This window comes from Acipenser ruthenus, chromosome 39 (genome assembly GCF_902713425.1).
Source record: "Acipenser ruthenus chromosome 39, fAciRut3.2 maternal haplotype, whole genome shotgun sequence".
NCBI classification, from domain to species: Eukaryota; Metazoa; Chordata; class Actinopteri; order Acipenseriformes; family Acipenseridae; genus Acipenser; species Acipenser ruthenus.
In genome coordinates this window covers 5,292,949-5,320,117 of record NC_081227.1, presented here as the reverse complement: position 1 = coordinate 5,320,117, position 27,169 = coordinate 5,292,949, and the positions used below count along the sequence as shown (strand labels likewise).

Here is a 27,169-nt window from a genome sequence, read left to right as displayed (position 1 = left end):
GCAACACACAACTAGAGAGGCCGGTCTGAAGCAACATGGATTTGTTTAATAGGAAAAAAAATGGTTCAGTGCAAAAATCTCCACGGAATGTGACTGCCTCTAAAGACTAATGCAAATTTCTACACAGCGACTTAGAAGCAAAAAAAAAAAAAAATCACATGTATTAGAAAAAAACCTCTCTTTAAGAAAACATTTAAATTATATACAATAATTAGTAAGGTGTTTATTTACACGTTGTAAAAACGTACTTTAAAATTGCCATTTTACATTTTGTTTCTTTTATATAAAATACCTTAATTAAAAACCATTTATCATAAATACAATTACACTCTGAACACATTCATTTTCTTATAGACCCTGTAGTGCGTCAACTTATACCATGGGCTACCTCCAGACAGAGCAGCTATAAGACACCATTGGGGGGCAGGGGTTATGATGTCACAGAACCCCTCGATGAAGTCCATACATTACTCTCTCTCTATATATATATATATGTGTGTGTGTGTGTACAGCTGTGTCTGTGTGCAACACAAAGTGTATATACGTATAAAGGGCAAATGACAACTATCAACAAAATATAAAAGGCAAGGCACCATTCATTAAATGCAAAAACTAACTTGCCAATGTTGTGAAGTCAATTTCCTCAGTAAAGCTGCAACCATGGCTTTCCTTTTTCATTCAGCTTGTTAATTACTTCTTCCCACTGGTCGCGGAGTTGTTGCTGCAGCGTCCTGAAAGCTGTTTGCTCTTCATCTGAAATCCCACTCTTAAACGTTGGTGCCGCTGGTCTCAGATACAAATTTCTTACCAGCATCAGACACACTTTCATTTATCCATTTTCTAATCATTGCAGCTTTTACAGTATGTATGTATATATATATATATATATATATATATATAAAACATGTATACTTCTTTCAACTGCTCAATTCACACCACAGAAGCCCTACCCCTATATACTGAATGTACAGCGGTTATCTATGTGGAAAGGGACCATAGAAGGGAGGTTACTCCAGATCGGACATTCTGTGCATTGCAAATGGAAAATACATGGATAAAAGGGACCATAGAAGGGAGGTTACTCCAGATAGGACATTCTGTGCATTGCAAACGGGAAATACATGGATAAATATTGAAGCTGACACAGCGGTCATAGAAATACAAAGTTGACCACAATGCTAAAAAGCTCTGCAATTTCTACTATAAATGAATGATTTATTAAGGGTGGCAGAGGAACAAACTTGTGGGGGGGTGAAACTAGCTGGGCAATGCCCCCTAGTGCCCCTGCAGGTGTCATTCTGTACTGCAGTTACTATCATTTTTTTGTGATGAATTTCCTTGAACCCACCAATAATCTAATTTGACGTGATCCTGATCGGAACCCTGGCCTTCTGCACAGCTGTCCATGTAGAACAAAGGAATTGTAATGGGTATTTTTTGCACTGCACGCCTTCATATTGCATGCTGCCAATACCTTACTACTCTAGTGTTCAAACTATTACTACTACAAGCACAATTAGTGGAGAGATTTAGCACCATTCAACACCATTTGATTTGGAGTCTTTTGGAACAGAGGCTTTGAGAGGGGTAGGTGACTTCAGATACAAGCACGTATTACAGCTGCATGCAAAACCAAATATACATTTTGTAGTGAATTTAAAGGTCAACAATTATTTGAGCCCCTTTTACATTCAGCTGGCGTTTCATTCCCAGCCTGTTATTTGCTGACAATAACAAAAAGAAAAATCTTTACAATTATACAATTTAAAACAAATCGAAATGTACATGTTAAACCGGACCAAACTACAATCTTGAAAATGCACACAGTAGTAATTGTATACATAGTACCTTTAGGAACAGTACTTACAATATCTTTAGCACAAAAATGAGAAGGCCTTCTGTTAGCACTGGGTTCCAGTTTAAAGTTGAACTACAGTTCATTTTCCTAGCCTTTTATCACTTGGGAGAGCCTCTTCTCCAAGACTGACCAATCATAGTGATCAGAATTGTTCTTTTTTTTTTTAGGCTGTTTTGCTGGCTGCCTGACGAACTACTTTGAGAGTGAATAAATGCTTCACTGAGGCATGACGCATTGCGCTGGTTCACTGTTGATTCGTTTAGTGCATTTGCACAAGCTGCTTCCGAACAGGTTTCAAATATATTGGCTAAACAATAAAAAAGGCATTAACAGTTAGCCCGTTCTAGGTCATCTTAAAGCCTAAAAGTACCCTGGTTTGAGTTGTTTTTAAGCTAGTTGTGTTTTACAGTAAATGTCACACACCACCAGCCAAAGTCCATCTTGATCACGTCGAGAAGCGTTTCTCTTAGACACTCCCTTGTGGTTTCGGCTTTCACAAGAACGACTGCAGAACCACTTTACAAGATATGTCCAGTTTCCTGTTAGCAGCGTAAGCATGATTATGTATTCCTGACATTATCCCACAAAGAACACTGCAGCCCATCCCGATATAGAAGGCTGCCTGCAGTGATAAGCACTTTCAGGAATCATGTGCTATAGTCTCTCAGAAATACTCTCTGCAAGTTTCACTGTGTTGCATTATCACATGCTAAAGAAATATTTTTTATACTTTTTTTGTGTGTTTGAAATGATGCCCACCACTATCTAGTTTAGGCACAGGAATGCAATAGCCAGCTTTTAATAATAAAATAAAAGGGTTAAAATAAATAAAATATTTAGCTTGCTGGGGGCAGCAAAAAACAAACAAAAAAATTGCTGGCAATCATGTTTGCAAAGTTTGCCTAATTATCACAGGTAGTCATTTCAAAATCTCGTACACTAATTAATTTATAGAATATATGTCTTATTACAAAAAAAAAAAAAAAAACTCAATAACTCTCCACAATTCCAGCAAGCTCTGACTGGCAGCTGCTTCAGTGTGAATTATTATTATTATTATTGTTGTTTTTATGTTTTTAAAGGGACGATGTCAGGAATGGGGGTGAAGATACTGAATTGCTCCAGCTTCTTCCAACTTCTTCAAAGCCAGCGCTTCCTTTGTGAGGTCATGAAATGAATCCTGGGAAGAAAACAGAAACAACACGTTGCCACTTCTATACTGAGTGTCGACAGACCTCGCGTTGAAGAACTATGTCATAGTCAACCCCACTGAGTTATTTATTTTTACTGGATCACATTTTGGGAGTTAGACCTAAATCTATGAAATCTCCAAATTCAGCTTGCTCCTCTTTACGTATATACAAAAAAAAAATAGAAAATAGGTTTTAAATCATTCAACCCTTTTGTGTACATCCAAAACACAATGTTTAGTTTGTGTACACTGCAGTGCTATGTGAATACGAATGCTCCTTCATGGTATATGGTTTGAAAGGAAAATGAAAAACAAACCCCACTGAGTGTTTAAGAGGACTTGGTTCTAGGTTTTTGGTTCTGGCTTTGCAAAGACTTTCTACCTCTTTCGGAAAAGAGGAGTTGCAGACAGGAGCAAATGCTTTGAAAAGACGGCCCACTGCTTAGTCTTAAAGTTTAAACTTCAAAATTAAAGAACAGGGGGGTCCAATCACGGTCCTGGAGGGTCATTCCACTCCAGGTTTCACAGGTAAAACGAGAGAATGAACGACTTCAGGGTCTGGGTGGAGGTTTAGTTGGTTCCTCAACAATTTAGAAGTGGGCAGCCTGCCTGATCTTGCAAGTTTGAATAACCGCTGCATCTCCAGTTGCTCCCCCTCCCTCACCTTCATAGATTTCATGGTATTGCTGCCATAGTAGTGGATAGGCACTTTGTGGTCTGCAGTCTTGGGGTACCCGAACCCCGCGATGTGAACGACGTCACAGTAGTTCAGGGCCATGAAGACAGCTAGGATCCCAGTGGTCGGGTGGACTGGTTTCTGTGGAGAGGGACACTGGTTAAATATGACAGTACACCAAGACAGACCACAGATTAGGGTTACAGTGGACAACCCTCTGCCTGCGGATCAGGGAAGTACTGTAAAAATGTGCAGTCACCCATCTACTGTACGAAGCTTTTACTGTACCGAAAAAAAGGGGAACTTGTACCAATATAGTGACAAACAAAATGAAACTGTCAGCGTACAAAACAAAATTTCAAGACAGTTAGCAAGACATTAGCGTCTAAGCACGGAGCTTGAACTGTACCTTGGAGGTTAAAATGGTTAAAAGGAAAAAACAGATAAATATGAGACTTTTGTCTTTCGCCACGGCAGCCGGTTATCTAGTAGGCATTAGAATGATCAGGCAGACACCCACTGTGCTGGAAATGGAGGGGTCCGTATCAAGGACAACAGCTCCCCCGCTGTGCTGGAATGGAGGAGTCTGTATCTATGACAACAGCTCCCCCGCTGTGCTGGAATGGAGGAGTCTGTATCTATGACAACAGCTCACCTGCTTGCTCTTTGGCGGCAGCTTGAGCGGAATTTTGAGGAGCTTGACCGCCGTCTCAAGCAGGTAGTGGGGGTGCAGGATGCGGATCTGGCCCACGTTCCCCACCCAAACCTGGGGCACAGGCTTCCAAAAACCCTTAGTGACCTGGGAGGAGGAGGAAAGCACACTCGTCACAAACTAGGGCTGCACTTGACAGCTTCACCCAAACTTTCACTTGGCGATGTCAATAAAGACTACGACCAGGATCATGTAAACTGGAGTTGGTTCTGTTTTCTTATGTTTTCATTTTGTATTACTGTTTTTATGATTGTTTTAAGTGTTGTCATCCTGTCCGAATGATTGGTCTGCTTTTGCCATTGCTTTAACAATGCTATTCAATCAAAGGTTTTATCCTGATTAAATAAATACATCTGTATATATGCCAGCTAAATGGCATTAATACTGAATCACCAAGCACTCTGGGTTATTGGCTATTTGTTCAGCAAATGTATACTATCAATTATCAAACATGACACAAGCAATATCAAATAGCTCTGAAAAGGCAAGGATGCATTGAATTAAAATACACCAGGCAGCTGTATTTGGAAAGGAATACGATCTGACTGAGTGTGGCAATGTGCCCGGCCCCTGTGTGTATTTTTGTGTTTTATTTAGTGTGTATTGTGTAAATGTTGGTGTTTATGTATAAAGTGCCTGGATTATAACATGGGTTATGAGCACAGGTGATATAAAGTGTAATTTGCACGGGGAGCTCAATTAGTTCATGTGCAGATGTACCGAGTTTCCAGTTGAAAGTCGCAATCGAGTCTCAGTACAGCTGCATAAAAGGGGCATGCTTTCACTCATTCGGGAGTGGAGAACGGGTGAGAGAGAAAGGAGAATCATTTATATAAAACAACAATCGTGTTTTTCTGTTCGTCCACTTTGTCCATTTACTTTGGCCAGCGCCCTGTTTTGTTTGTTCAGTCTGTGTTCTCTGTTTTGTACAACCTTTTTATTTGAAATAAACTGACACAAGCAAGCGCCTTTATCATTTCACTTCAGTACTGTGTGTGTTTCTTTCTGGCCTGACGTCAAAACTCAGCCACCTGTGTCACACTGAGGAATCAGATTTTTCAGTGGAAATGCAGTTCTATGGAATGTTTGTGGTGTCGAGGTTAAGCAATAAAAGGAACAGTTGCGCAACAACTGAAATTAACAATCTGACTGTTACAGAGAGAATTCAACTGTAGAATCTAGATACAGATTAACCCTTTGCGGTCCATTGTCGGACTGGGTCCGACATTGCAATTATTCCTCACAGGTCCTTTGTCGGACTGGGTCCGACATCATTATAGCAACGCAATAAACGGGTGTTTAGTCGTTTTTTCTCCGGAAAAAGACGAGAAAACCATTCAATTGCCGAGTGGTAGCGACAGGAGCCGAGACAAGTCGGAAAAAATAAAATAAAAATCGTATCTCATGAATAGTCATACATGGTATCAGGTATCAGATAATGGGGCGTTCATAGTAAACAAGCTGGCTGAGTGTGTCAGCGCACAGAGAATAACACGGACATTTGCAGAGCTTTTTTCAGATGTTATAATAATAAAATAATGACTTTGATCGCATTATTGAGGAGTTTGGTGATAAAATGAGTGATCCGGAGATGATCGATCGGTATGTACCTATTATTATTATTATTATTATTTATTTCTTACATAGGTGAACGCTATAGCAAACAAAAGGGTGGGGCGGTGCTGGAGATGCCTAGTGAGTGCTTTGTTGATATGCAGGGCCATTTAAACCCGTTTGACTGTGAAAAAAAATACTTTTAAACAGCGCGTATAAAATTAACTGCGCGTGTGAATATTAATTAGACCTGGCGTGCCTGACGCGCAGTTAATAAATGGACCGCAAAGGGTTAAAGTAGAGGAGGGAAATCAGGGGCTCTGTTACAGTATAGAGGGGTACAGATTGAGGGAGAGTCGGGGGCTCTGTTACAGTATAGAGGGGTACAGATTGAGGGAGAGTCGGGGGCTCTGTTACAGTATAGAGGGGTACAGATTGAGGGAGAGTCGGGGGCTCTGTTACAGTATAGAGGGGTACAGATTGAGGGAGAGTCGGGGGCTCTGTTACAGTATAGAGGGGTACAGATTGAGGGAGAGTCGGGGGCTCTGTTACAGTATAGAGGGGCACAGATTGAGGGAGAGTCAGGGGCTCGTACAGTATAAAGGGGTACAGATTGAGGGAGAGTTGGAGGCTCTGTTACAGATTGTTCCAGAGTTACATACCCTCTTCTCATCATACAGGAGCTCCTTGAGCCAGCTGATGTCAATACGCTTGAAGGGCACGAGGACCATGAGGGTGTCTGGGTTGTTCTCATCCATGGATTTGGTCGACGCGGATTCAGGGTAGAACAGCCTTATAGTGGTCTTGTTACCCACATCTTGCTCGAAGCCCCTGATTGGCGCATCATTCAACCTGGTTACAGATGGTACACAGGGCTCAATGTTAGCCAGGCACAGAGCATGCAGTCCTACACTCAGAGGGCAAGGGGCGATCTGGGCTACATCTTATCACAACAATCAGGCAGCTGTTTGAGAAAAAGGCACATCATTTGCATACAGAAATGGACAGAGAGAAGACACATCAGGGCAGCAGTGTGGAGTAGTGGTTAGGGCTCTGGACTCTTGACCGGAGGGTTGTGGGTTCAATCCCCAGTGGGGGACACTGCTGTTGTACCCTTGAGCAAGGTACTTTACCTAGATTGCTCCAGTAATAACCCAACTGTATAAATGGGTAATTGTATGTAAAAATAATGTATAATGTGATATTTGTAACAATTGTAAGTCGCCCTGGATAAGGGCGTCTGCTAAGAAATAAATAATAATAATAATAATAATAATCAATTCAGGGTGAGTTTCACTAATTACATCCCAGTAGCAGTCTGATAAATCGATAAGAGAACAAAACAATAAGCTGAAAGAAAAGGTAACATTCACCTTTTACACATTTAGAATGGCTTGGCCGATTTCAATGTGCAAAACTATGCAAATCTGTCTGACTATTTTGTTTCGTGAAAGAGGTGCCAATTGTCTGAACACTTCACTTCAGAAGATAAGCAATGGTGACCCAGAACTCGAACTAGGATCTTGGTTGTCAAGTCAAACAGACAACATTGGGAGTCAATAATTGACAAACAGGCCAATAAAAAGCAAGAGTAATTTAATCCAAGCAGCAAGAACAGTAAATGCAATGACTCAGGACTAACTAGGATCTGGGTTGTCAAGTCAAACAGACAACATTGTGAGTCATTATTTGACAAATAGGCCAATAAAAAGCAAGAGTAATTTATCCCCAGTAGCAGGAACAGTAAATGCAATGCAACACCCCTGGGGTTCCTCATTACCTGATCACAAGATCGTATTTATTGATGGTGTCTCCCAGGGAGCTGTTCTTCATGGTGAAGCCGTTCCCTATCACAGCACACGTTCGACAGGTTAACCTGAAAAGACAAAAATCAGAAACTCACCAGGGCTACCCAACTCTGTCTCGTTAGGTACAGACGCCAAGCAGAACTAGAAAACACCTACAGTAGACTCTGCGAATTGACCTACAATCCAAACCACTATCAAAATGAAATGTGTTGCTTTAACCCATTAAGTACCAAATTACTTGTTCTTTAAAATCAAAAAAAAAAAAATCAGAATATAAGCTGTGTAATCTGTTACATTCTTAATCAGTATTTCGTCACAGAAATACATAAATCCTTTGTTTTGGTTAAACTGCTGCGTCCTAGTCTGAGGACAGTCAAGTTAGATATGCCTGTAATCAGAGCAGTGAAATTTCACACCGGCTATGAAGCTCGGCACATAGAAAATGGAGCTTTATCACCACTGTGCGGAGAAAACAACAAGAAATGGATCACTTTTAGGTTTCAGCATACAACATAGTTAGAGAATTTAAATAATCTATATGAAAATCACTGCCTCCTCTTAACAGAGTTTGGTTCCAGTGGGTTAGGAGTTTGCTTTGTTGAGACATCCACAGAGCAGACACCACCACAGGAGCCCGCCACATCCACAGAGCAGACACCACCACAGCAGCCCGCCACATCCAAAGAGCAGACACCACCACAGCAGCCCGCCACATCCACAGAGCAGACACCACCACAGCAGCCTGCCACATCTTCAGCTGAAGGCCATTTCATTCATCCATTCTGAGACTTAATTACTGAGAATTCACCTGTTTTGCAAGTAGCTATTTTGCTATATTTAGAACTTATATCAATCAATTTTCAGTAGCTTTAATTACTCTTATTTTTATGCTGTTTGCGCAGAACTTCTGGATCACTACTGAATGACTAATTTATGCAGCATATTATTTTTGACATCATAGCACACGTAATGCTAGAGTAAACAGTTTACTGCTGTACCATTCAATTCAATGGCAAAGAAGCCCCTCCATAAAACAGCCCTGCTTCCACATACCTCTGAATCTGTTCTGGCATCTCATATTTGGCAATAAACGCTAAAACTTTCAGTAGGACCATTTCTGGAAAAGAAACAGGTAGTTACAATCAAACCACTGCAATATAGAGAGAGAGCCAGCAGAGAGCGAGAGAGAGAGAGAGAGAGAGAGAGAGAGAGAGAGAGAGAGAGAGAGAGCGAGAGAGAGAGAGAGCGAGAGAGAGAGCCAGAGAGCGAGAGCCAGAGAGCGAGAGAGAGCGAGAGAGATTTACACTGCTTTTCAGCAAGCACTGGGACACAGTACTGTTCACACCAGACAAGAAAACCACTAATCAAACTGCTTCTATCTGCAACACTTAATTCTATTTGTTTAAAAAATAAAATTCTTATTTTTTTCCTCAGCCTATCCCCAAATAAAAACTATCTGAAAAAATTAATTAATTGCTGTATATATTTAGAAATCTGAGATTAGGTTAACAGTATTTACTCTTCTCTTTCCCCAGTTTTGGTCATTCAGTAGTGCCTGCAGAGACTGATAAAGCAGTTCAGAGTGCGAGAGAATGATTGATGAAGCAAAAAAAATAAAAAAAGAATCTACAGAGACAGTTAAAGTAGAAGGGAGCTACTGAGGTAATGTGCAGTGTGCAAAAATAATAGAAACAACATGAGAGAGAGAGAGAGACAGAGAGAGAGAGAGAGAATAGAACCTTTGTGCTGCTCCAGTGAATCCAGAAAATTTAAAAATCCTACCACTGCCATTGACTCCATATGGCAATGCCAAGCCGTAAGGGAACTTTCTCCAGAAGAAATCTTCCAGTTTCAAAAACAGCTGGGTATTTATCGTGAAACTGGGATTTAAAAAAGAAAATCAGAAATCTGCCCATCGATGACAGAAAAAAACTCAAAACAAAAAATATTTGACAGCCTTGACTATCAACCCTTTAACTAGTCATGCATTTCAAACTCCTGTGGAGAAGGATAAAAGAGAATTTCTTGTGTTCATATGGAGACATATGAAAGATGAAATGCATGATCGCCTAATATGAGGATGCCATTTTTCCCCCCCATATAAAAGTAATGGAAAAAAAAATTAAAACATTTTAAAATTAAAAAATATATTGTGTGTCCCAAACAGCTTTATATGTAGCTCTTTTCGATATTTAATGCGTTCTGAGGTGATCACTCACTTTGCTTCCAGCGCGTCGAGTTTCTTTGCTGTGTACTTGCTCACGCACAGCACCTTGTCATGGCTACTGATCTGGCTGCAGCAGAGGAGAGGGGGAAAAAAATAAACACTGGAAAACATTTTCAGCAACACAACCAGACCCATTCAGAACAACCACAGCGACCGATCGTTTCTACCAACTGGATCTGCAGTGGCTCATTGAGAACACAGAAAAAAGAAAAACATTATGTCGACATTACAAGATAAATGATCTCGACAAAGGTTTGAGATGTCGAAATCCCAGGGCTGGAAGCAAGGCTCCCATTGCATAGCTGTTTGATCCATTCCCGGCTTTACTACGAGTCTGACAGAACACACCTGAGCTTGTTACCTGTACACTGTGGCTAATCAAGCACATAGTAAAACCTGGAATGGGGGAAAATGCTATGCAACAGGAGTCTTATTGCCATCACTTTGATCCTGAGATAACTTCTCGTGATCTCGGCATAACCATTCGTATTCAATCTTCTTCCCTACTGTCCTTAAAGAGTCACAGCAACACCAGCCGGTCACTCTTATGAAGCATGTTTTAAGAGAACCCCAAAGTTGCCAACCAATCAGGAATGGAAGATGTTTGAAAGACTGAAATGTCTTTAAAACCTGTATTCTTAATCATTATTCTTAATTATTATTTATTTCTTAGCAGACGCCCTTATCCAGGGCAACTTACAATTGTTACAAGATATCACATTTTTTTTTACATACAGTTACCCATTTATACAGTTGGGTTTTTACTGGAGCAATCTAGGTAAAGTACCTTGCTCAAGGGTACAGCAGCAGTGTCCCCCACCTGGAATTGAATCCATGACCCTCTGGTCAAGAGTCCAGAGCCCTAACCACTACTCCACACTTAATGACCTGATGTATGTAAACTGCAGGGATGGAAATAAGACTCCACATTACATAGCTGTTGGATCCATTCCTGGTTTAACTAGGAGGTTACTAAGACACACCTAACCTGGAATGGGTGAAACTGCCATGCAACAGGGGTCTTATTTCCTTATCTGGAAGTGTATTATTAAAACTCCACCTCTTCAACATGACTTCACTAGGTTTCACAATACTATAACATGTTTACTCAACACCAGTTTTACAAGGGTACTCATAACTGCTCCATAAAAAGGCTAGAGAACAGAACATCCATATACATTTTTGTTTGAGATTGCGCTGTACAGGTGTTGGAAGTCAAGATCATGGGGGGTTTGTAAGAGCCATGGTGACTCTCCTTGTAACACATGACCCCAGCAGTAAAACCAGCCGGAATAAACAGGATCTTACCTTTGCAAGAACATATCCTGGGTGAAGTAATAGCAAAAGAATGGTACTGCCACCAGCAAGAGCCTGAAAACCCATGCTGAAAATAAGACAAGATTGTGTTTGTCAGTGAAGAAGTTAAAGACAGAGCAGCGGCAACGCATGCTTTGCTTATTGCAATAACACACAAACACGACTACTGTCGGGGGACAAGGCACACTTTTATTGTTGCAAAGCAGAAATTGTCTTTCCGGTTATATCACACAGTAAGTGCAGGGCAGGGGCAAAATTAGCAGTTCAAAGCAGGCCTTGCTGTACTTGAAACACAGGTCTTAAAATAGAGATCGTTGTTCTACTTGAGTGTGCTGTTTAAAATGTAAATGGAACATGTGCGATAATGAATGCCGACCAAGGATCCAACAATGATGTCAGCACGGTCAAAACAGCCATGTCTAGATTTTCCAGGCTCCAGGAGCTTAGGAAAACAAGACAGAGTAGCGAGCCCTTATTGCGCAATGTGTTACAGTTTAAACGGAAAAAATGTGCGTAAAAAATAGACTAAGTAACCAGAGAACAAATTTCAAGCAGTCAACAGTTCGATCAGCCTTGAGCACATGTACAATAGACTCTGATAGCAATCCATAACCTGAACCAAATGCAGAGATAAGAATCCCCAGTATCTGTTGTTAAGAAACCTTCTCTCCTGTCTGCTTTTAACTGTTTCGTGGGTTTATAAGTACATCAAAGAAAGATCAAATTAGCCCCAACTTTCCAGTGTCATCTCCCATCCATAAACGGATGGCAACCAAAGTATACTTTATACTAAATTCAGAATAAGCAGATGTTTCAAAGATGAAAGTTGCAGCTGTTTCCTCATTTACAATTACTTCAGTGAACTGTTGCTTAACCCTAAGCACCACATTAATTTCTCTTTCAAAACATCAGAAGACAAGCTGTATTTAGGTCATTTTTTTTTTTTTTTGGCCGAGACCTGTTTTGAGGACAGTTCAAATCAGACATGCCCGTAACCAGAGCTATGAAGCTCAATACATAGAAAACTGAGCTTTAGCATCACTGCGGGCAGGAAACCGCCAATAAACGTGTTATTTTTAGGCTTCAGTTTCTTATATTAAGGAGTTGTAAAAACATCTAGCATTTTAAGATATCACAAAAGTCTACCAGAAGCCATAAAGGTAGTACAGTATTCATGTTAGATTTTGAAATGTCACATTTTTAAATTTTTGGCAGTTTTTTCATTAATATATTTAGAGCGCTGTGTTTTTAGCAAATACGAAATAACACAAAATGCAACATATAAAACGAAATGCAAATATAAAAAGAAACAAAACAAAAAAAATCATTATAAAAAACAAACATAGAATGACATTTCTAAATTGGGAGGTTTATACAGAAAATACTTTAAATAAATACTTGCAATCAATGTAAGGCTCAGCCGTTACCATAGAGACAGTCTGAAGAGAAACGGAAGCTCTGACCAGCACTTGCGCAAATGTATAATTTGTTTGGGAATTCAAATTGTGATGGAAGAGAAGAGACGTTTGTGTCTAAAATGCCAGAATCTCACATAACAATTAAACAACGCTGCAAAGAATCTGAGCATGAGGGGAGGGATGCAGCTGACATTGACAAAAAAATGATGTGCAGATTTTTCAAATTTCGGTTGGAATGCGAGTCGAAAGATACCGTCGTTATGCATTGCAATAGAATACCAATTCTGGTTTTATTTCCAGTGGTGCAAACTTTGCATTGGAGCAAATGCTGTTTTGGTTTTGAATGGATTTGAATAAATGAATCTGCTTTGCTTAGTGTTTAAATACTAAGAAACTCCAAGCTTGTTGTATGCGTCTTCAGTGCAAAGGGATTGAAATACAAACCCTATCGTTTTTGTTTTTTAAATGGGTGGATTGCTGTACGTGCACTTCACTTACTGACAGCACCACAATAGTAGGGCAGTGTAAATATCTCTCTCTCTCTCTCTCATATATATATATATATATATATATATATATATATATACACATATATATATATATATACATATATATATATATATATACACATATATATATATATATACATATATATATATATATATACACATACACACAGTACTGTGCAAAAGTTTTAGGCAGGTGTGAAAAAATGCTGTAAAGTAAGAATGCTTTCAAAAATAGACATGTTAATAGTTTATATTTATCAATTAACAAAATGCAAAGTGAGTGAACAGAAGAAAAATCTACATCAAATCAATATTTGGTGTGACCACCCTTTGCCTTCAAAACAGCATCAATTCTTCTAGGTACACTTGCACAGTTTTTGAAGGAACTCGGCAGGTAGGTTGGCCCAAAAATCTTGGAGAACTAACCACAGTTCTTCTGTGGATTTAGGCAGCCTCAGTTGCTTCTCTCTCTTCATGTAATCCCAGACAGACTCGATGATGTTGAGATCAGGGCTCTGTGGGGGCCATACCATCACTTCCAGGACTCCTTGTTCTTCTTTACGCTGAAGATAGTTCTTAATGACTTTCGCTGTATGTTTGGGGTTGTTGTCATGCTGCAGAATAAATTTGGGGCCAATCAGATGCCTCCCTGATGGTATTGCATGATGGATAAGTATCTGCCTGTACTTCTCAGCATTGAGGAGACCATTAATTCTGACTTAATCCCCAACTCCATTTGCAGAAATGCAGCCCCAAACTTGCAAGGAACCTCCACCATGCTTCACTGTTGCCTGCAGACACTCATTCATGTACCGCTCTCCAGCCCTTCAGTGAACAAACTGCCTTCTGCTACAGCCAAATATTTCAAATTTTGACTCATCAGTCCAGAGCACCTGCTGCCATTTTTCTGCACCCCAGTTCCTGTGTTTTTGTGCATAGTTGAGTCGCTTGGCCTTGTTTCCACGTCGGAGGTATGGCTTTTTGGCCGCAAGTCTTACATGAAGGCCACTTCTGACCAGACTTCTCCGGACAGTAGATGGGTGTACCAGGGTCCCACTGTTTTCTGCCAATTCTGAGCTGATGGCACTGCTGGACATCTTCCGATTGCGAAGGGAAGTAAGCATGATGTGTCTTTCATCTGCTGCAGTAAGTTTCCTTGGCCGACCACTGCGTCTACGGTCCTCAACGTTGCCCGTTTCTTTGTGCTTCTTCAAAAGAGCTTGGACAGCACATCTGGAAACCCGTCTGCCTTGATATTTCTGCCTGGGAGAGACCTTGCTGATGCAGTATAAATACCTTGTGTCTTGTTGCTGTGCTCAGTCTTGCCATGGTGTATGACTTTTGACAGTAAACTGTCTTCAGCAACCTCACCTTGTTAGCTGAGTTTGGCTGTTCCTCACCCAGTTTTATTCCTCCTACACAGCTGTTTCTGTTTCAGTTAATGATTGTGTTTCAACCTACATATTGAATTGATGATCATTAGCACCTGTTTGGTATAACTGTTTAATCATACACCTGACTATATGCCTACAAAATCCCTGACTTTGTGCAAGTGTACCTAGAAGAATTGATGCTGTTTTGAAGGCAAAGGGTGGTCATACCAAATATGGATTTGATTTAGATTTTTCTTCTGTTCACTCACTTTGCATTTTGTTAATTGATAAATATAATCTATTAACATGTCTATTTTTGAAAGCATTCTTACTTTAAAGCATTTTTTCACACCTGCCTAAAACTTTGTCAGAGCAAAAGGAAGCATGTTTTCTTCCAGGACAACCTTGTACTTGGCTTGATTCATGCCAAAGCTGCCCGATTCCAGCCTTGCTGAAGCACCCCCAGATTATCACCGATCCTCCACCACATTTCACAGTGGGTGCGAGACACTGTGGTTTGTAGGCCTCTCCAGGTCTACGTCTAACCATTAGACGACCAGGTGTTGGGCAAAGCTGAAAATTGGACTTATCTGGGGGTGCTTCGGCAAGGCTGGAATCGGGCAGATTTGTCTTTGTGAAGGACGCATGAATCAAGCCAAGTACAAGGTTGTCCTGGAAGAAAACTTGCTTCCTTCTGCTCTGACAATGTTCCCCAACTCTGAGGATTGGGTTTTCCAGCAGGACAATGCTCCATGCCACACAGCCAGGTCAATCAAGGTGTGGATGGAGGACCACCAGATCAAGACCCTGTTATGGCCAGCCCAATCTCCAGACCTGAACCCCACTGAAAACCTCTGGAATGTGATCAAGAGGAAGATGGATGGTCACAAGCCATCAAACAAAGCCGAGCTGCTTGAATTTTTGCGCCAGGAGTGGCATAAAGTCACCCAACATCAATGTGAAAGACTGGTGGAGAGCATGCCAAGACGCATGAAAGCTGTGCTTGAAAATAAGGGTTATTCCACCAAATATTGATTTCTGAACTCTTCCTAAGTTAAAACATTAGTATTGTGTTGTTTAAAAATGAATATGAACTTATTTTCTTTGCATTATTCGAGGTCTGATAACACTGCATCTTTTTTGTTATTTTGACCAGTTGTCATTTTCTGCAAATAAATGCTCTAAATGACAATATTTTTATTTGGAATTTGGGAGAAATGTTGTCAGTAGTTTATAGAATAAAACAAAAATGTTCATTTTACCCAAACGCATACCTATAAATAGTAAAATCAGAGAAACTGATCAATTTGCAGTGGTCTCAATTTTTTCCAGAGCTGTATGTATATATATATATATATATATATATATATATATATATATATATATATATATATATATAATTACTAAATTATTTTTCTGTGCGAGGTCTGTTTGTCAAAATGTTAAAAAATAATAATAATAATAATAATAATAGGATGAAAAAATATGTATGTTGTTAAAACATACTATTACTGATATGCATCTACTTGAGTTATTTTATTAATGTGTATCTGTAATAAAACGACTTTTGAAAAATAAATTGAAAAATTATAAAAAAATATATATGAAGCTTGAGAGGAAATTCACCTTTCAGCAGGACAATGATCCCAAGCACACGGCCAAAGCAACATTGGAGTGGCTCAAGAACAAAAAGGTGAATGTCCTACAGTGGCCCAGTCAAAGTCCTGATCTCAATCCCATTGAGAATCTGTGGCACTATTTGAAAATTGCGGTCCACAAGCGTCGTCCAACCAACCTGAACAACCTGGAGCAAATCTGCCAACAAGAATGGGCCAAAATCACTCCGACACTGTGTGCAAAGCTGGTACATACTTACCCCAAAAGACTTAAAGCTGTTATTGCAAAAGGTGGCTCTACCAAATATTAATGTGTGGGGGTTGAATACTTATGCAAGCAAGATATTTCAGTTTTTTATTTTTCTTAAAAATATTTCCCTACATAAAACCAATGTCACCTTACAATAATTGATTTAGAGTTTCAGTGTTTTAAAATAAAATATCAAACAGAACGAAATTTCAATGTACCATTTGTAATTCAGTAATATGAGAGAATTGGTCAGGGGTCTGAATACTTTTGCAAGGCACTGTGTATATATATATATATATATATATATATATATATATATACGGATGTGTAATTCAATATGTTTACGTATCATTATTCAGCAGCTTTCCTTCGACTTTATGAAGCAAAATGAGTTAATTCTATAGGGTGATGCAAAACTTTCGGCCAGAGCTATAGAAGCCAATTTAAAATACTCCACAAAATGACAAAGTAGCCCCTGATGAGGACAATGGTCCTTAATGGATTACATTCATTCCAGTAACCTAGATGGCAGCGTATCTATAGAATTGTAAATGTTTACATGTCATAAAAGTGAAAAACCAAATGCAGTGCTACCCCGTTAAAACGGCTGTCGGGGTCCATAATTGGACAGCGCGTTGTGTTTCGAATATTGGCATTCCTGTTTCCGAAATGATTTACAATGGCCAAGTTAATATCGTAGCGTACCGTGGAAAACGAAGGAATGAGTCACACACGATTTGCATGTATATTATATTGGGGCAATTATTCCTGTATGTCAGCGTGGCCACACCAAAAACAAACAACAGTCAATGTTCACACAGCAGCTTGTCTGACTCAACAGTCAGCTCTGTCCACGTTGATGTCCCCGCCTACCTGGAGGTCAATCAGTCCCGGCTGAGGCAAGCTTACCCGTCCCTGCTTACACACACACACACACACACACACCGTAGACCAGTCGTGTACCAGTATAAATCCCAGGTTGTTACAATATATATACAGTATAGTAGAAACTGCTATTCCACCAGTTTAAAGTTACACAACTTGTATTTAAATTGTATATTTTTTATAATAAAAGTTAGTAAATAAAACAGAATTTTACACACTTGTACTGTTTCGTACTTATTTTGTAACATTAACACGGGAGCTTTATAAGTACTATATGTCCCAGTTTCAACTTAAATGGGTTTAAATACGGTAATGTAAAACAATAAAAACGCTTGCGAGTCAAATTGCATTATGGGGGAAATGGCAGCGGCCTTACCGATTCCACACAATAATGGGGTAGCACTGTATTCACTACACTCCTTATTGATAATGTCAACAGAGATATTAATGAGTAGTAAACAATGTCACAGATCGAGAGGTGTACACTCCATGCATCCCAAAGAAGACTCACTTTTATGAATCTTTGCAATCTTTAAGGTCATCTTCATCTGCTCCATAACGTTTTCATTTCTGGATTGTGTGCGGAGTTACCCTGCAAGCAGACGAAATAAAAATAATTAACATAAACTCCCGGGTCAAGCGTGCCCACATTTCATATTCAACAGAAACCGTGGAGGATATTCCCACATTTTCATTTCCATTTTTCAAAGTTGCTACCATAACATGTATCCAAGTTTTAACATCTGGGTTTTCAGCGTGTAAATGAACATTTCATTAAAAATGCAACAGGAACCGCAGCAAAAGAAACTGAAATGTTTCCAGCACCTGGAAAAAAAAAAATCTACCTTTTTATAGGGCGTTATATCCATTCTTAGTCCTGACTGCATATTTTATCAAAGGTATCTCTCTGGACTGATTACTATAAGTTAAACATCTTACCTGCAGGTGTATCCTGGACGAAAAGCTGAATTATTCCAAAACGCAACTACTAAAATAAATATCTATATTTGATAGCGCCCCAATAATCAATTTCTGTTCTCATCTATTTCCAAACCCAAGTTAAGACAACAAGAACAGCACTTTACTAACCTCGATTTGGTACATTCCTGAGCAGGAAAGGAAGTGTGTAACCCTATTACACAATGCAGGGACGTGACAGTGCCAGCGAGTTTAAGGTTCCTCAGTACTGTATTCAATTTCTCTTTTCTCTTGAAGCTGCAGTCAGCTTAAAACTAGGGAGTTCTTTATCTGCTTGCACAGTATGTCCCATGTTGCACTTTTATGATCCACTACAGGCTAACACTCTATAAAAGCTGGTCACTATGGTGAATAAAACCCTATAATTAGAGTTCAAGTAAGCTACTACTATATACCATAAGAAACTATGTTGGGGGGGAGGGGGAGAGGTGGGGGTGGGGGGTTAAATAGGCAGTTCGTCCACAGTAAAAAAATCAGTCCCTTTTGAAACTATTTTCAGAAAGATAACGCATGTGCCGTTATCACTTATTATTTCGATTTTAAAGTAAAGCTGTTGTGTTTCCCTTGTGATTTTACTCACAGTAAACCAAGGACAAAAGGTCCTTTTATTAGAACGGCTCACATGATGAGAACTGCAACGGAGCCTTGTGACTTCCCCAGGGCCAGACACAACACTCTCGCCCTAGACACGCCCCCCTAGCTCCCAGTGTGGCTTTGTCAGCTCGGTGAGGCGCTCGGACCCCTTCACATCACTCCAAAAGGAAACATTTTAGAAAACAGCAGGCCAAACACTATTTTTTTTTGGTTTCTTCTTTTTTCTAGTGATCCAAGCCACTGGGTTCTTAGAGCCAAAATCAGCCTATTCAACAGTTTGGCTCTGACCATCCTTTACCAACATTATACTAAGCATGCATCAGGGCTGCAGGACAGCTGCACACACACACACACACACACACACACACTGAAGGATTAGGTCAAAACTCAAAGATTTTCTTCCAGCTGTAACTTTTTGGGAGCATCAGCTGCTGTCGGAAACACCCTTCTTAGCTGTTTTTTGCTATCAGATTCAAAGTGAAATAGACATATTAAACCCAACATAAAATGTCGTTCTTTTGTTAATTGTAAATGTATAAATATTTCTACAGCCAGCCTGTAGCAGTGCGATGGCACGATGCGAATGGCTATTTACGCATGGTATAAACAGGAAATAGAATGGTTCTGCATTGGTAGTTTAATCTTGCGCTTCCCCACTTACAACCAATGTACTTACTATACCAATGACATTTCTTCTGTCTGTTTTACTTCTGTGCGTGGGCTATTAAGCTTGCCTAATGCGTAAAATGTAGACCTGAAGTTTTTGTTAAACCTTACTGTACTGTATTCATGGCAATCTCAGACTCTATAAGATAGCATGTCTCACCCGCATCTTGTTGAGTTTCTCTGGCGTACTGCAGCCCATTAATTCCCATCCTTTTTTTAAAAAAATTTAGTAGTTGTCAATTTTATTTGGTATTTTCTCCCACTTTAGAATATCCATTTTTTTAGGCTCAGCTCACCGCTACCACCCCCGCGCTGACTCTGGAGTGGCGAAGATGAACACACGCTGTCCTCCGAAGCGTGTACCTTCAGTCAACCACTTCTTTTCACACTGCAGACTCACCACAAGCGCCCGGCCAGACTACAGGGGTCGCTGGTGCATGGTGAGCCGAGGACACCCTGGCCGACCTAAGCCCTCCCCCCACCGGGAGACGCTCGGCCAATTGTGTGCCGCCCCCTGGGAGCTCCCGTCCACTCAAACCGGCGACATCCAGGCTATAGGGCGCACCCTGCACTCCACGCAGAGCGCCTTTACTGGATGTGCCAGTCGGGAGCCCCTTCCCATCCCTTTCTGTACAGTAGGGTACCATTATGTTAAAAAGATCAGCTGTTTGCAGGAAACACATTTGTGTCACAGAACAGGTTGGTCAGACTGTAAGAAACAAGTGGGGAAGGGAAGTTTAAAACTTTATAAAAGATGCTGAATGTTCACCGATACTGAGGGCTGAAGAACAGTTGTGCCCAAAGGATTCGCGACCTGAAGATTTGTATTCTTTTTTCTCAATTCTACCCCTCTCTACATTACCAAGGTCTTTCACTGCCTTTGGATTATTAGCCATGATAGAGGGCTGCAGGAAGCTCATGCCTCCCATCTGAAACACTGAGTATGTTATTTATAACCCTCCCAGGATGGAAAATAAGAAATCCTGTCTCTGTGAAGGAAGAATGACGATTACATCATGCTAATTTCCTCTCTGCTGCCGATCACCCTGTTCACACAGGAACAGAAAGAAAAGCCTGTGCGTGGGCAGATCCCTGGGTCACGGCTTGCTCCTGTACCACAAGCAAACCAGCTGCTGGTTTTACAGATTGCTCAATGCAATCTGAAAGTCTGGGGACAATAAGAAACAGAGCTAAAAAATACAACTATTGCCATTCAATTTAGAAATAGGCAAAAATATCAGGAATTTCCTTGCTTTTTTTTTGGTGAACAGGAGACGGGTCCAGAACCACCGATCGCAAAGAGCGAAGTGTGAAGAATGTGGAGTTACTCCGAGTGCTGGGGTTCACTCAGGTCACATGACAAGGTGCTCAGACCTCAGTGACCTTAGAAACGGCTTCACCACACACAAGTGCACTTGAGGAGCAGGAATAAAAACAACCTGCCGCCGCTCGGACAGGGGCGTCTAATCCAACACAGTACTGGAATCGGTTCAATTAAACAATTATTATAGCTCTGAAACATCAATTCCAATTCCTTCCAATTTGGGGGAAATTGCCTAAAGAACATAATTTAACAGGGCAAAACAGGATACTCATTTTAATTTAAGAATTAAAACATCCCCAACTATGACAACGCAGTGCTACGTTTAGAAATACTGAATGAAACTTAATGAAGTCAGAGACAACCAGTCTCTTAACGAAGTCTTCATCGAGGTCAGTGCATTCATGAAGTTTCTTGTAGTAATTCTGAAAATGAATAAAAAAAGGAGAGCTGATTTGTACGTGACGCACAGCAGTGTGCTCTGCTTGTGCATTTTGTTCTTGTTTTGCTCCAAGAGTTGATAAAGTTGCTTTTAAACTTATTTATTTATTTATTTTTAGGAAATTAATTACAGCAGGTCAGAAACAGTCTCTCGAAACAATATTCTGTGTGTGTGTGTTTTGGGCTAAACTTGAGCTGCTTTCTCTACAGTCCAAGCCTTGTTCAGAAACAAAGCAGCATTTCAACAGTGGGAATACTTCACTGTTCCCTGCAAAGCCAGGACCCTGTATTCCATCCATTTCCATGCAAACCTACAAGAATACAATTTAATCTAAAACACATTGAAACTTTAAACAGGTCCTAATAATCCCTACTGTACTGCACTTTGGAAATGTGTTTGTGCAAGTATGTGTACACCTCTTAATTGCATATGGAAAAGACTGTGAACAAGTACAATGAAATAACTTCTTACTACTACTATGTAAATATCAAGGTTAGATATTTGGACAGCGGTTAAATATTTAGGCACATTACCAAACGTTTAACACTGAGCTCAGGTTTAAATATTTTAAATAGTTCAAACATGGGGTTGGAGTTATGACCAACAAACTCGACGTTTGAGGGTAAATGTATGTATTTTATATATAGCAGGAATGGAGATCAGCATTATCTTTACTGTTGAGCATCTTCAAATGAGAACGGTCAACAATTTGATTGAAAGTGAAACTATTTGGATATCTTTACTGAAATAAGTACTCTGAAAAGCTATTATGTATTCTACATTGGTATTAACTATATAACAGGACTAACATACCTGTGGGCTTTTTTTTCCAGCTGATGATACAAATCAGAGGCGAGTCTCCTGTCACATCGCGCGCGCCTGTCGCCACTGGTGTGAAAGGTAGTGTGGCAACTAAACTCTGGTGTGTGCGCACCTTTCTGCTAGTGTTCCTATAAACTAACAGAAGGAAACTGACATTTTCAAATGAACACCTTTCTGCTCAGTGTCCTCTACAAACCAAATGTCAGTATTACCTCAGCTTCCTCACCCAGCCATATATATAACACACACACACTTTAACCACATCACTGGGATTACATTCTAAATATATCACACTAAATTCAACACAGTGACGGCTCATTTGAAAAACATCCCTTGTTGCAATAATGTGTATTTGCATGTTTGTTGAACATATATACTGCAACAACATCACTGGGGCAGGCCTACCAACAGAGTCAATTACTGACACCAAAGTACAGGGTCTGCAAAGCGTGCACCGTTTATAAACACAAACAAGAACTCCGTGCAGAACATTGGGGGACCGCAAGACAGACACATATTTATTTTGAGAAAAAAAAAAAAATAAGTAAACGTTTATATTTATATAGTCCTAATTTTAAGACGGTACAATTTTCGTGTTATACTGGTGCCGTATGTGATTAATCGATACACGCTGTGATTAACCGAAAATTGACATTTCAAATTACATAAATAAGTGTCCTAGACAAACATTATTAAGGTCCAGTATCATTACATATGGAAAGTCTTGCTTAACTACATTTTCCGCTATGAAAATTACTGTTGCCTACTGGTGCGCATCGCCAACAAAAAGAACTGATGACATTACTTTGTTTTTCGTGGATCTGGTTCATAAGCAGTCACAAACTGTGTAATCAAAGAAATTATGTTGGCGTTATTGTCGCAAATAAAACAATTGTGCGCTACACTTAACTCGTTTTGCTGCTGTTGCGTATTTTCCCCATGCGAATGCAATTATTACAATTCTGAGACAATCCTGTATGCACGATATCGCTTCCGTTATTTTTTACAACGCAAAAAAGACACGGTACCATTCACATAGATCCCCTACCATTAAAATAAAATCAGCTACATCACAGTACGGTACATACTGTAGAAAAAAAAACAGGATAGTAACAGTACTAAATCACAATTAAAACCGAATTAAATATTGCTCCTTATTTTGTTAAGTAGTGACTGCATAACGGCGGATAGCCCCACCTGGAAATCAAACATATAAAAGTAATCATTTTGTATTTATTTATTTTATTTTATTTTTTAAACTGAAGTAACTCACACTAGGTGCCTCCTTCGTTGTTCGTGATACAGAACAACAGACTGCTGGAAATGTGCAAATCCGTTTGTTTGTGGCGTTATCCGACTCGAGACAGTCGCAGTATCAGAGGCATTCGTGAAAATGGATGAATCGGTTATCTGACTTGATGAGCCTTGAAGAAGCCACTTACCGAGCACAATCCGATTTTGCAACACATTCGCTGAAATTAGGTACAAGTATTACATTGCGAGAAAGCAGCTCCATTGGAATGTAGAGGTGAACACAGCAGCCCGACTGGCCAACAAAACCAAACTGCGCAGGCGCAGTCGCGTACATATGTGGGGATGTGAGAGGGGTGGAGGGGTGGAGGGGGATGTGAGAGGGGTGGAGGGGTGGAGGGGTGGAGGGGGATGTGAGAGGGGTGGAGGGGTGGAGGGGTGGAGGGGGATGTGAGAGGGGTAGAGGGGTAGAGGGGTGGAGGGGTGGAGGATTTTAGCAGTATAATACGGACAGTCAATACGACATTAATTATAGGAAGCGATACACAGCGCGATGATGGCAGAAGGAATTAAAATGTTACATTTGTAACTAATATTTTACACTATAACATTTTATTTGTGCATGATGATAATAATAATAATAATAATAATAATAATAATAATAATAATAATAATAATAATAATAGCAGTTTTTTATTATGATGATGATGATGATGATGATGATGATGATGATGATGATGATGATGATGATGATGATGATCATGATGTACTGTTTTATACAGAGATTAAGTGTTTACACTTAACACGCATACTACATTCAGGGATCAAAATTCAAAAGAAAGATCAGGCATCGTGAAAAAGTAAAATAAACCCACTGACCTGCACAGCGGAATGTTTTCTAGATTAGAGTAACATTAACCGAAGTGTAAATACAAACAGGCAGACAGCCCCGTCACCCAGATCCGGACACTCCGATAACTGAAATGCTAAATAACATCTGTACTAAGTTTCAATACAACTAGATGGGCATTCCTTTCTGGAGTGTATGTGCAAATGTAAATGCGGGTGTACCGTCAGAATATGCCTCGCCAATTACTGTCACGTATAGATGGCAAAATGTTGTCAGAAATTGCCACCCTTGTTTATGCTATGGGGAAAAATAACTTGTAAATTCTGGCAAGTCGTCACACAAAATAAAGCGTATTTTACTAACCTTTTAAAAAGCAGAAACTGCGGCACTTCATAGTTTTCTTATCGATCAGATAATAGCCGTGTTTGAAACAGTCTGTCAAACAGACGAACAGAGAAGCAGAAAATATCCTGACCAAGTGTCCTCACTAGATAGCCCACGCTACTCCACTACTCCGCTCGCTCCACTGGCTCCCGATCACCGCTCGCATCCAGTTCAAGACTCTTGTACTAGCCTACAGATGCCTTGACCAGACTGCACCCAGCTACCTCCAGACCCTCATCTCTCCCTACACCCCCACTCGACTTCTCCGCTCCGCCTGCACTAGAAGACTGGCTCTACCTCCGCTACGCTCCCCTGCCTCCAGAGACCGCTCCTTCTCCACCCTTGCTCCGCAGTGGTGGAATGACCTTCCTACAGATGTCAGGACTGCCCAGTCCCTGACCACATTCCGGCGCCTCCTTAAGACTCACCTCTTCAAACAGCACCTGTAGAACTCCTCTGTTTGCATCCTGGGACACTATCACCCTTCATGTAAATGTGCTTTATTTTGCTCTTATCTGCCCCCTATTTTACTGCATTTAATCCTGTACTTCAGAATACTGTAATCTGCCAAGTGTTTAACCTGTAGTACTTTGTATTTAATCATATCCTGATGTCACTATCACTATTATCTGCTGTATTATTGAATTGTGGTTTGTCACACTTGTACTTTGCTGAACAAAAGTTATTGTATTTCTTGCTCTTATTGTATTACTTGTATTGTAACACTTGAACTGTATTTGCTTACGAATGTAAGTCGCCCTGGATAAGTGCGTCTGCTAAGAAATAAATAATAATAATAATAATAGATAAGCAGACTGAGGGGCGGGTGGGGGCCACGGTTCAGAAGAGCAATGTGGTTTGGCATGCGTACATATGGCTTTTAACCTGTTTTTATCGATTTAAAAAAACAAACAAACCCGTAATCATGACTATGTAACAGCCGTTTTCTGGTGCCTTTGACAACGGATTGGTAGAAAAATCATCGTTTATTCAAGTATATTTTAATTTTCAATGTGTGTGTGTGTTATATTTTGACTGTGATCTTATCCTTTTCAGTGAAATGCCTTGCCGAACGAGGGAGACAGAAGCAGCAGCACTGGAATGTTTGGCCGGTCTGTTTGACTTTAGCAGCAGCTTGCTCAAAACCTGTACCCCAACTCTCTTATCTCCTCGTGAATACATGCTGGTCCTGTTTGACCTCTTCTGACTGACAATCTTTAAGATAACCGGACAAACTCTATTTAAATGTGGTCTCTGATAATTGTGAAGAAGACACGATCTTCTTGTTCTTATCAAGACTGAGCTTGTTGTGGGTCGGCACGCTTGCTCACAGCCCGCAGTGTGACGACCTAAAGCGCAATAACATTCATATTTAATTAATAATTGCTGAGATGTCAAACTTAAATGATTGCTTGCACTGTTTTGTACCAGTAGACGAGTTATACTTAAACATGACAGTATTCTAGATAATAGTGACGCAATAGAATCCCGAAAAGAGGGTGTGACTGTCTGGTAATGGCCACATCAGTAGGTAGGGGGCGCTAGACTAAGCAACTACCAAGGGCTCGATCATAATAAGGGTGTTGGTACGATAAGACACTGGTAAACACTACCTTTATTGTTTTCAGCGTGCATTATATCTTAATGTCCAGCAGTCATCTACCGTATGGTGGCAATGTTAAGGAAACAGTTAATAATTGCATATGGCCCCATAAGTACATCGGTTTTGATTAAAGCCCACAGTTGCATTCAAAATTTAAAATCCCAATACACACAAGGGCATCTTCTTAAACATACATTTGAGTTGCATGTTCCAGCAATCTGTGTGTGCCAGACTGAAAAGATAGCCAAGTAACCCATTGCACAGAAACAAGAACAGGGGTCTCTTTGCATTCAAAGATCACAAATACATTAGGTGAGTATTGCAAATGGGTTGGCATGGACTGGACTATAACCCTAAAACACTGTTTTTCTTATTTTCATTACAGTCAGAATGGTTTCATGTCAAAGTGTCGCGTGCATTAGAAGCAGAAACAGGTTTCAGTGTCCCTTTGCTTTTAAAGTTCAATTATTCATTAACTGGGCAGTGCAGATGACTTGGCAAGGATTCGTTAGACCACAACCCTACTGTTTCGCTTATTTCAAAATAGCTGAATATCATTCAAAGGGGCTGAGCAAAAATACAGCTGACCTTAAATGTATTATTTTAAAAAATAATGCAAGAGGCTGTTCAGCTCACACCCCAATGCATACTGGTTAGTGTAGTCCTGCCGTAAAAGGTACCCTTGGCCAGTAAAACACACCATAATGCATTGCAATGGAAGTTGAAAAGCTTGTCCCAATGAGCATGGAGTCATAAAGTAACCATAAAAATGTACCAGACTACTGTACAGTTATCTATTAGGAAGAAATGTCACTTGCATGGGAGGTGGCACTCTATGGGGTGGTTTTATAGACCCTAATTAG

The 27,169-nt window shown here is 40.1% G+C and overlaps 1 protein-coding gene across 3 annotated transcripts; it reads right to left on the bottom strand.

The window, feature by feature from the left end:
• Window positions 1-26: 26 nt before the first annotated feature.
• LOC117397414 (CMP-N-acetylneuraminate-beta-galactosamide-alpha-2,3-sialyltransferase 4-like) lies at window positions 27-24,975 on the bottom strand. 3 transcript variants are annotated; one of them, XM_033996261.3, is made up of 11 exons: window positions 24,683-24,975; window positions 17,907-17,987; window positions 11,336-11,411; window positions 10,020-10,094; window positions 9,583-9,680; window positions 8,854-8,917; window positions 7,773-7,868; window positions 6,655-6,844; window positions 4,382-4,525; window positions 3,715-3,867; window positions 27-3,038 (listed from the first exon to the last, which is right to left on the bottom strand). In XM_033996261.3, exons 2-11 carry the CDS (start codon window positions 17,950-17,952, stop codon window positions 2,949-2,951), a joined length of 1,032 nt encoding a protein of 343 aa, XP_033852152.1. In that variant the 5' UTR covers window positions 17,953-17,987; window positions 24,683-24,975; the 3' UTR covers window positions 27-2,948. The 3 variants fall into 3 exon arrangements, with proteins under 3 accessions (XP_033852152.1, XP_034768893.1, XP_034768894.1); XM_034913002.2 differs by lacking the exon at window positions 24,683-24,975 and adding an exon at window positions 23,661-23,811; XM_034913003.2 differs by lacking the exon at window positions 24,683-24,975 and adding an exon at window positions 23,492-23,654.
• Between the last annotated feature and the right edge of the window lie 2,194 nt (window positions 24,976-27,169).

Excerpts from the sequence above, each read along its gene's own strand:
- LOC117397414 (XM_033996261.3), bottom strand. The coding sequence starts at position 17,952 with ATGGAGCAGATGAAGATGACCTTAAAGATTGCAAAGATTCATAAAA. Across the intron at positions 11,412-17,906 it reads GATTGCAAAGATTCATAAAA|CATGGGTTTTCAGGCTCTTG; the intron begins GTGAGTCTTCTT and ends TCTTATTTTCAG. Across the intron at positions 4,526-6,654 it reads TCCTGTATGATGAGAAGAGG|GTCACTAAGGGTTTTTGGAA; the intron begins GTATGTAACTCT and ends TCCTCCTCCCAG.